We start from the raw sequence: 9,425 nt of genomic DNA, 5'->3' as shown, positions 1-9,425 counted from the left end.
CCCCCCCCAAAAAAAAAGAGCGGGTAATCGTATATCGCGGCCCAAACTTCCTTGGACGAAGTCCAGATGCTGCTAGCACCGATGATGTATTGCATGCTATGATGAACCTTCTGGCGCGAAACGTGAATGAAATTGACATGTGTAATCAACAAAGAGAGCGACAGCCCCCCATACAGGAGAGACAGCATCGTCGCATTCTCGTCATGCTACAGCAGTATCAAGATCCTACTCGACTCAAACCGCACCTTAATAACCATTGGTGCTTCGCAAAGCATCCCCCCCTTCCTGCCATGCTTCCCAGCACAAAAAGGTGCAAAACCTGGATAAAATCCCCCCCCCCCAACCCAACCCAACCCAACCCACGTGGGTTATGCAGAAACCTAACTTTTTACCCACGTTTCCCACGGAACGCCCCCATTCCATCCACACACACACACCCTCCAATCAAAGGACCGGCAAAGGCACGAAAATAACCTTTTTTTTCTCGTTTTCGCATTGCCTTCCTACAAAAGCAGAGGGATCGGCATAGGTGTAAGTCCAGACCCCACGGGTTTAACTACGTGACGGAACTTGCCATTTGCTATCGTCAAAGTCACACTTGACTTGTGCGTATCCAGTATATCGGGTTATGATGTGTGTGTGTGTGTGTATTGGGACTTGGCGGGGTGGGAAATCAGCGAACTCCGACCGTCATATCGACGGATTAGATGGATGGATGGATGGATGGATGGAATAGGAAGATAGGAAGCGAATACGGGGGGCCCCGGACATTTCCCGTTCAAAAGTAAGCAAGCGACGAGCATCGCGTGTGCGGCGGGTGATGGGCAACGGGAAGAAGGGGGCGGGAAGGGGGGGGGGAAATGCGCGAAATGTGTGGTGGTTTAAACCATTTGGAGGCAAAGATGTGCAATGAACATGGGCAATTTTGGTGGTTGGGGGGCGATCGTCATCTAAAATGGGGTTTTTCTTAACGCCGTATATGTTGTATGGTTCCATAACCGACATTTTTTTTCTTTCTTTGCAATCTCCGATTATGCCCGCGTGGGGATTATCTTTTTTGTTGTCGAGTCAGTGTTTGGAAAAGAGAAAAATCCGGGGCGCGGAAGCGATGAGGGAATACGGAAGGTGACATGTGGACGTGTGGTTTGTGCGGACGACGGTTGAAACTTGGGTTGTGTCGTAGAGAATGGAAGGCGGGGCCGGGGAGCAAAGAGATAGGGAATGAGGTGAGGATTTGCATGGACTAGGACTTGATTAGGATTATTTCGCGGGCAAAGACCGGGGACAAGGGCTTCTTTGCTATGCTTTGTAGATTATATGCATGTAATGTTAGCGTTTGCTACAAAAGGTTAGCAATTTCTTTCTATTCTGCTGTATAGGTGTAAATGTGATGGGATTTTTCGTATTTCCCTTCGCCTCGCCTTGCCTTGCCTCCACAGAATAACCGTTTCATATGAACCATGGGTTCTCTACATGGTAGAGTCCCACTGTTAACCTAGCAACGCTGTCGCGAAAGGCGAGGAGATTGAAGAGGCAAAAAGGTCTGGGGCCGAGCCGGGGTTCGGGGGGTTGGCGGGCTTTCGTTTGGGGCACGAGATGTGATAAGGGGATGCAAGTATCAGGCGATTCTGCGTTAATATTCCGATCAACACAACTTCGTTTTGATTGTCAGATTTAAGCAGGTTGACGGCCAAAACAAGGTGGGTTTAAAAAAGGTTGAAGTTGCAAGTTTGCAATGAAGGTGACATGCGCTAGAAACTGGCCTGAAACATCAGGACGCTTTTTTTAAGCAACATCCTTTGCGCCTCTCTTCCCCGACCGTTGTCAAAATTGTCAGGCGTGTCAAGTGATTTGTAAAAGAAAATGGCGCCAGCGAGCAGATGTTTCCGGCGTCGCATCATGCTTCCCGTATGTGACTGGTTTCAAGGTGCGGCGGGGCGCGTGAGTGCATCCGACGGGCTCCCTGGTAAGAAGTGGGATCCCTGCAAGGTCATGATGGCCATGATCAGTTATTTGTTTCTAGGAATGACAGGTTGGACGAGAGACGAATGAGCGTCAACCTGGTCATATCAAGGTTATTAGAATAAGAGGGTGCAGGGATGGCTTACTAGCCGAAAGGGAAAATCATCTTAGCATCGGGCCAGACCAGCACGTCCTGGCTCCGATCCCCCAGGGTTGACGCAGGCATCGTGCACGCCAGTCCCCAAGTGGTGGCATCCTTGCTGACGATCTCCGGCAAGGGTTCTAATGCAAACCTCGCCCTTCGCTTCACCGGATGTGATTGATTTGTGAAATTTAAACTCTAGCTGTGGGGCGCATTGCGAGTCTGGCTGGCTGGGCTGAGCTGCCTCGTTTGCTTCGGTTCAAGGAGCCGAGAGAAAGAGAAAAAAGACAGGGAACGCGAGCAACGCATGTTCCGTGCTCTCCTGTGGGATTTCAATAATTCCAAACGTGTCATGGCTCAACTTGTTCCGACACTTTCCCGGAGTGGTTCCATGCCGCGCTCCCGGTAACCTCCAAAAATACCAACGGCTTCTGTGCTGCGCTCAAAGGTTGACCGTTGTGCGTCTACGTTTTGAGTTTAGCTGGTGAAACACCGGAACTTCTCATCGCGTTTCGAGCATAGCGTCGACAGCGTGATGGCTATCACTAAGTCTGCAAAGATCTGGCGATGGAAATTTCCTCATCAGGCCAGTCTGGAGCCATATACAACCAAATCTGGCCATTTGGTTGGGGTCCTTTTTTCTTGTAGGCGCTAGATAATCAATAGTCCAACGCCTGGGGTCCATCGCCATGCATCGCAATAGTTGCCAGTTTGGTTGTTTCATGTTGCCGGTGCCTGGGGAAGGGTATTTGTCAATCAGTGTGAACCTCACGCCTCACGAAAGCATGGTCAAAAGTCATCGTCGAGTATGGAAAATTCTTGTGTATGATATTAGGATATGTGGGAAGGATGATTTTGGAGCTATGGCAAAATCAAACAAATCCATTGATACCTCCAGTGTACGGCTGCAGCGCAGCAGTCTCCGATACTCCGTTTCCCAACATGCAAATGTATCCTCCTATTTGGGTCCCAGGGTATTCAACGTTAGGAAAAATCCCGGGTGTCTCTTGCACCCAGTAAACGCTTGTAAAACCTTTAGTGCCTATGCTGAGCCTGAATAATATGAAAAGAAATCGCCTAGAGATAGATGGAAAGAAAGAAAAATACATGGATAAGAAATAACGCCAAGGAAATTTTGGTTCAACCAGATCGCCAATGACGCAAAGAAGTGAAAATAGTGTGGTGGGATCGTACCCGTGACTGAATCTAAGTAAAGGGCTAGTAATGGACGACGTATGGCAAGAATAAGGCGCCACTTCCGAGCGACTTGCGGGCCGGGCGAGTCTATGCATCAGATCCGTTGGCTTCGCGTTCGCGCTGCTCCTTTTGTGGGGCCCGACGGCGTGCGTTGATGAACCAGTTGGATACCTAAATCTTGTCAGTCACTTGTCCGGTAGCACGTAGCAAGATTGTAAAAGGTCCCACAAGACAGATCTGAGGTCGTTCAACGGCCCGAAAGCACGCTGCCGTCTAAATCAGACGACACTGAAAGACAGAAATGGCACATGTAGTAAAAGTGTCACAGTTGACACTTTGGCTGGAGGATGGCGACTTACCTGATTGAGACTCAAACCAGTACGGTTGCAAAGCTCCATTTTCTGATCTTCTGTTGGGTAGGGCGACTGACGGTTCGCCGCAAACCAGTCCTTGAGTAGGTTGGTAGCCTCCTTGGGTAGGTTTCCTCTTCGCTTTCTGTTGAATGCACTGTGGTCAAGACCGACATTGTGCTGGAAGCGAATGTCGCCGCCATAGGGTGCATCGTAACCAGAGTAGGAAGCTCGAGGGTAGTAGGAATCCTGGGACCGTTCGTAGCCGCTGTAGGCGGCTGCCTGGTGGTCGTGATAGTAGCTCTGTTGAACCATGGGTGGTTGATAAGGGTTCTGAGCGATTGGCTGGTGGATTGCTGGCTGCGCAAAAGGCATCTGGCCTTGAGGAACGGGCGAAGACTGGTGGCGGACATGGGGGTTCATTGGGGGCGCTTGCTGGTGAGGTGGCGGGTAGGAAGGAGTTGCACGGTGAGAATAGGCTGATGGTACAGGCTGTACGGAGTGCTGGTGGGAGACGTGGGGTGAGTAGCCGGAAAGGGCAGGGTCGATGGCGCTGCTCATGCGGCGAGGCTCAGCAAAAGACGGTTCGATGCTACCGCGAGCGTAGATGTCACCAAGCGTGTCGACACGCCTACGTTTGCTGTCGGCCCACGCTACCTCGTCAAAGTGGGGCTGCGCATGAGGAGAGCTGTCGGCCGATCCATGTCGACGTTGGGGTGTCCTTGGTGGTGTGGTGGTTCGGGTGGTGTGAAGAAACTGTACAAGTCAGCAGTGCCCAGATGTGGTCGGATGCGAAAGCTGGGTTTACCTCTGAAAAAGAAGGAAGCTTGCCGGGGAAGCTTTGTTCTCCAGGCTGAATTGGTGGAGAGCTGCGCATGTGATGGTTCTGGGTTTCTGTCAGATTACTGCTTGTGTGTGAAGTTGGCTGCTGTGTTTGGTAGGTGCGCGCACCAGGGTCGGTGTCATTGTCGTTGTGGGAATGGATTTGCTCCGAGGAGTGCGAGGTGATGACTGAGTAGAGATTGGAATGTCTCTTTGGTGGGGGTGGTGGAGTGTGCCGCTGATGAGGATGAGGATGATGATGATATTGGTGGGGAAAGAAAAGAGAGCGACTCAGGACCTTGTCCTGAGCATGCTCGTGGTGGTGGTCCATGACTTGATTCCAGCTAGAAAGCGGAGGGGGGCAACAGCCGGGGGATTTGTCTTGGTGGGCGTGTGCTTGTGCTTGTACTTGTGCAGTTGCAGTGGCGCGGAAGGAGCCGGGCAGTGGGGGTGATGGGGGCTTGAGGGCAGGCTCGAGGAAAGGGGGAGGAGACAAAGGTGTAGGGGAAGCCATCGAGGCAGTAGAAGAGGAAGCAGCCAAAGTGGCAGAAGAAGAATCGTGACTTACCGCAGCAACCATGTTTGCCAGCGGACTCTCTGCAGAATGTGACGAGTTCATCTTGCGCGAGTGCAGTGGTTCACAGTGGCGGTGCGGAATATCTTGGAGGGTAAGATATTCCATGGGGGCAAGTGTGGGATGGTTAAATACTCTGGAGAAGCAAATGCAGGCGTTAGCAACAGAGAGCAGTGCATGTCAATGTGTCGATGGTGAGTGGACGGGGCCATTTGCTCATCCATAGTTGGTGACAGCTTGGTACCAGGACCAACTGGCACCGTTGACTGGCACCGTTGAATGCCATCAGACACGAGCGGGGTGGCAGGCAGAGAGCAGAAGGGAAGGGCGACTTACCCAGGTATCTAGGTGGTGATGTAACGGGTAACTGGATGAGGCAACGTAGGGGGGGCAGTACCGGGCGGGCGAACCAGGGAATGTAGATGGCAGATATATGCGGGGCGGGCAGCGGGCTCGGGGGCTATTATGGTACAGAGGGCGTGAATGGGGGTTGGTGAAGAATGTACAAAGGCAGAGCCACAGCGGGGATGGGAGCGGAAAGGGAGCCGGCGCAAGCACACAGCGAATGGTAGGGGACAAGGACGGGATGCTGGGGTGGTGATGACGGGTGGACGGGTGTTTAAGAAGAAGTCGGATTGGCAAAGGAGGCGTTTATGGCCAAGCAGGACTGCAACGGGCCGTGGATTTTACCATGCACTCTGATCGTGCAGCACGAGCAAAATGAGCCAGGGGGGCCAGCGTGTGACGGCCAATGAGCAGGGAGGCAGCGCGGCTAGCAAGACGTGTGTAGACTTGACAGGTGAGGGTAAGGTTTGGTCTATATTCTCCGAGCGTGCACATTGCAGGCTCTGGCCGGATAGAGGCCGAGGGTAGGGTTAGGTAGGAAACAAGAGACCCTCCGCCTACGCCGCAGATTCGAGGCACGAGCCAGCGCGCTGAAGCTGCGCCGTCTGCTGCAAGCGCCATTGAGCGTCGCCCGGTGTCTCCACACCTCTCGAATCGTCGCAGATCTGGCTGCTTCTGACTCGCCGCAGAAACGGACCAGGGTGTCGTCTGCCTCTGGCCCTTTGCGTCCTCCAACTCGGCATGCCCATACACTCGACGCCGCAGCCATCCCACAACGTTCCATGACGGCGAGAAAAAAAAGCGGGCTACGGCCAAGCAAATACCCTCTGCTCCACGCGCGCCTCGCCCTCGCTGGTACAGGGCCCCCTTCTAGGTGCGCCTTCTGTCTCTCTTTCTCTCTCATTCTTCATCCCTTGACCATTGTCAGGCCATGTCCGCTCATTGCATAGAGTTTGTGCCTGTGTATCGACCTTGGACCCTGGGCCAACATGACAACGACAGAAAAAAAAACAAAAAACAAAATAGTAACCAGCACTAACGCCAACAACACAGACTACGATGTGGACTAGGAGCGGCTCAGGAGCAGCATTTGCGGGGTGCTAGCTGGACGGCGCTAGCTTGCATCGATGTCCTCGACTCCTATTACCGCGTGCCCCCCAGTCATCGTAGCAGTAGTAGTGAGTGGTACGGGTGGGCGATGCACCGTCTGCACGAGCACGAATAGAGGCGGCCATGATGGCATGTTGAAAGAGCAAGCAGTGGGAGTGGTGAGGGGCAGCCAGGTACCCGACGACTGGAAGGCAGAGTGGTACATGTCACGCAGCACCAGGCACGATAGCCGGCAGACAGCTGCCGCCGCACTCAACCAGGCTGGTGGCTTGAAGGGCGTCGACAGTTGTGCGACGGAGGCGTACCAGCATCCGGGGGGCAGGACTTGTGCGGGTGTGTCGAGGCAACACAGAAGAGGCGCTAGAGCTGCGACTGCGAGCGTTGGGAAGGCCGAAGAGGCGTTTTCGCCGTGCGACAGGAATAGGAATTCGAGCGACAGCCCACGCCCGCCGAGTTGCGACATGCGACAGTCGACATTGGCACGACAGTGCATTGTCGCCGGCTCTGGTTCGGCCGTGTCGAGCGGGAGATGATCCACCGCCGGGCCATGGTCATGGTCATGGTCATGGTCTTGTCTACGCCTGGCTACTCTGGGAACGACTAGACGTTGCCTGTGTGGACCCTGAATCAGCTGCACATGGTCTGGTGGTATTAATGGGGACGATGATGATGAGGTGGATGATGCTGGGAATGGTGGTAGTGGTGGTGGTAGTATTGCTGATGCTGATGCTACTACTACTGCTACTACTGCTACTACTACTGCTGCTACCCTGCCCACTACAGGGCTCCGGTGTCTGTCCATGCATGGCTGCTACACATGTACATTGACACATGTACTTACGTGCATAGTACACATCACCCACAGCCTGGCCAAATTTGACAGGGAAGCCAACAACAAAACCGATGATACTAACCACGACGCCCCTTGAGCCCGGCCAAGCCGGCCACTGGCTCGCTCGCACCCACGGCCATGACCACAGCCAACACGATGCCATGCCATGCCATCCATTGCAAGTCGACGGGCCCCTTCTGCAAGTGACAGATGTCAGTTGCATGCAGAGCGACTGCTAATGGCAGGTTGGGCATAGTGCGACGACGTCTCTGCGCCTCAATGATAGACGGCAGGGATGGCGCCGCCATGCCTCTCTCGGCGTCGCGTCTCCCCGTCCGGTGCTGATCCCACGTCCCGCTAGCCGGCCGATCAAACACAAATCCATCTTACTATCAGCCTGGAAATGACCGACATACTCCCTCGTCCGCCTCGCTGTCATACATACAAACAAGATGAGACGCTCCCCCCCCGCCAACTCCACGCCAAACTCCACGCCGTCGCAGCCAAAACATCCAACCACCACCACCACCACCACTCCCGCCAAACTTTGCCCTGCGCCTGCGTCTGCGAACCTTCGTCGACCGCGCTTCGCCCCTATCCTTGTTCTCGCATTCGGCACCCGTGCATGCCGCCAGCACACGGCCTGCCTTGGCCTATGTAAGTACTTACCTCCTTGGTCCGACCGTTATCAGGCTCGTGTGCACGCGTAACCCGCTTCCACCCTCTTGGCTGTTGTTCAACATGTCCACCATGATCATCCCGCCCGCACGCCGAACCTCTGGCTCGGGATCGGTTCCTTCGTTAGCAAGAAAAAAAATTTAACCAGAAGCAACACCACCAGGCCTTGCCTGAATTGGCCGTTTCCAGCCCAATGCATTTCACGCGCCCTCTCACAAGCTTATCGCGTACCATCGACAGCAGCCACACGAGCGTACAACAGCAACTGGCCCGCCTGACAGTCCATCAATCCTGTTGCTGGGCAGCCATCATTCGTAGCCAGTCTTAACCTTCCCCTTGCGCCATGGCCTAGGGGCCTGTCACTCTACGCCAGCGTAGCCATCGCCTCGATACTGGAACGTTAGCCAACGGTTCCCTATAGTCGGTGTTAGGACTTCTCCACAGCCGAGTCTCGCTCTTTGCTGCAAACCATGTGCAGTGACCTTGTCCTTGCAAGACGCCGTCTCTTGCATCTAGATCTTCGCCCTTTCACCGGTCTCTGTTACCCACCAGGTACACCCATCGTGACTGGTCTTGTTACACCAGACGGAAGCCACGGACGCCTTTTGTGATTTGAGACGGACCTTCAATCTGCCCTCCAAACTTAAGAGTTCAAGTAATATAGACAAACATTGCTTCCTAAGCACTGTTGTCGTGCGCCTAGAAGCATGCATGTCGCTAGAATCTACTTCCAAGCGCTTGGCCTAGTGCCAATACTCACCACAAGCCGAAGCCTCACGATCTACACCAGCCAGCATTGCTAATCGGTGCATTTCCATGATGCGACACCCCATCTTGTACCCCAGACCTTGGATCGTTCATCACACCGCCTGTTTGCGATAATGCACACCGGATCGCCTGCGAGATGAAGGGGTCCGCTTTGATGTTTGTAGAACAACCCCATCGGAAGAATAGATCAGATACAAGCAACCTGACGATAATGGCCAGACTGGCAAGCGTACCCGTGCCACTTGTGCGAGGTTCACACATCGCCGTCGAAGCACATCTTTTGCCACATTCTCGGAATCGCCACTGCTTTGTCAACCACTAATGCGTAAGGATTGGTTGTCGTGGGCGGAATCCAGTCCCTGTAGAAGCATCGACGGACAAGGAAAAGAATGCAGATACAGTCGCACAACGCATGGTGCTGTACATGCATCTCAATTACCCCACTCATTCTTCCGCATGCCAACAAACTCTCCAATCAACCAACTTCCAGACATTCATGAACACCACATTATCATTTACCCGGTATCTGGGACGACTGTAGCAATCACGCACCGCATCATCTGCACATCACGATACCTTTGCAGTGACAATATGGCATATGTACAGCATGCTCGCAAGCACTGCGCTGAAACGTCGTCACTCGAC

General features: G+C 53.6%; 4 protein-coding genes across 4 annotated transcripts; 1 reads left to right on the top strand and 3 right to left on the bottom strand.

Moving 5' to 3' along the window:
- Positions 1-626: 626 nt before the first annotated feature.
- On the bottom strand, positions 627-857 carry COCVIDRAFT_91384 (hypothetical protein; the record flags this gene model as incomplete). Its single annotated transcript, XM_014704153.1, has 1 exon — positions 627-857. A coding segment is annotated over one exon (231 nt), but the record flags the coding sequence as incomplete, so codon positions are not given.
- Positions 858-1,863: 1,006 nt separating this feature from the next.
- COCVIDRAFT_35150 (hypothetical protein) lies at positions 1,864-2,513 on the top strand (the record flags this gene model as incomplete). The annotated part of the gene is made up of 2 exons (XM_014704152.1): positions 1,864-1,941; positions 2,307-2,513. The coding sequence occupies 2 exons, from the start codon at positions 1,864-1,866 to the stop codon at positions 2,511-2,513; spliced, it is 285 nt and encodes a 94-aa protein (XP_014559638.1).
- Positions 2,514-3,388: 875 nt separating this feature from the next.
- On the bottom strand, positions 3,389-5,155 carry COCVIDRAFT_91245 (hypothetical protein; the record flags this gene model as incomplete). The annotated part of the gene is made up of 4 exons (XM_014704151.1): positions 3,389-3,472; positions 3,661-4,407; positions 4,460-4,537; positions 5,042-5,155. 4 exons carry the CDS (start codon positions 5,153-5,155, stop codon positions 3,389-3,391), a joined length of 1,023 nt encoding a protein of 340 aa, XP_014559637.1.
- Positions 5,156-6,506: 1,351 nt separating this feature from the next.
- On the bottom strand, positions 6,507-7,497 carry COCVIDRAFT_13450 (hypothetical protein; the record flags this gene model as incomplete). Its single annotated transcript, XM_014704092.1, has 2 exons — positions 6,507-7,279; positions 7,344-7,497. The coding sequence occupies 2 exons, from the start codon at positions 7,495-7,497 to the stop codon at positions 6,507-6,509; spliced, it is 927 nt and encodes a 308-aa protein (XP_014559578.1).
- Positions 7,498-9,425: the final 1,928 nt, after the last annotated feature.

Source organism: Bipolaris victoriae (assembly GCF_000527765.1).
Source record: "Bipolaris victoriae FI3 unplaced genomic scaffold scaffold_17, whole genome shotgun sequence".
Lineage (NCBI taxonomy): Eukaryota > Fungi > Ascomycota > Dothideomycetes > Pleosporales > Pleosporaceae > Bipolaris > Bipolaris victoriae.
This window is presented reverse-complemented; position numbering and strand designations above follow the sequence as displayed.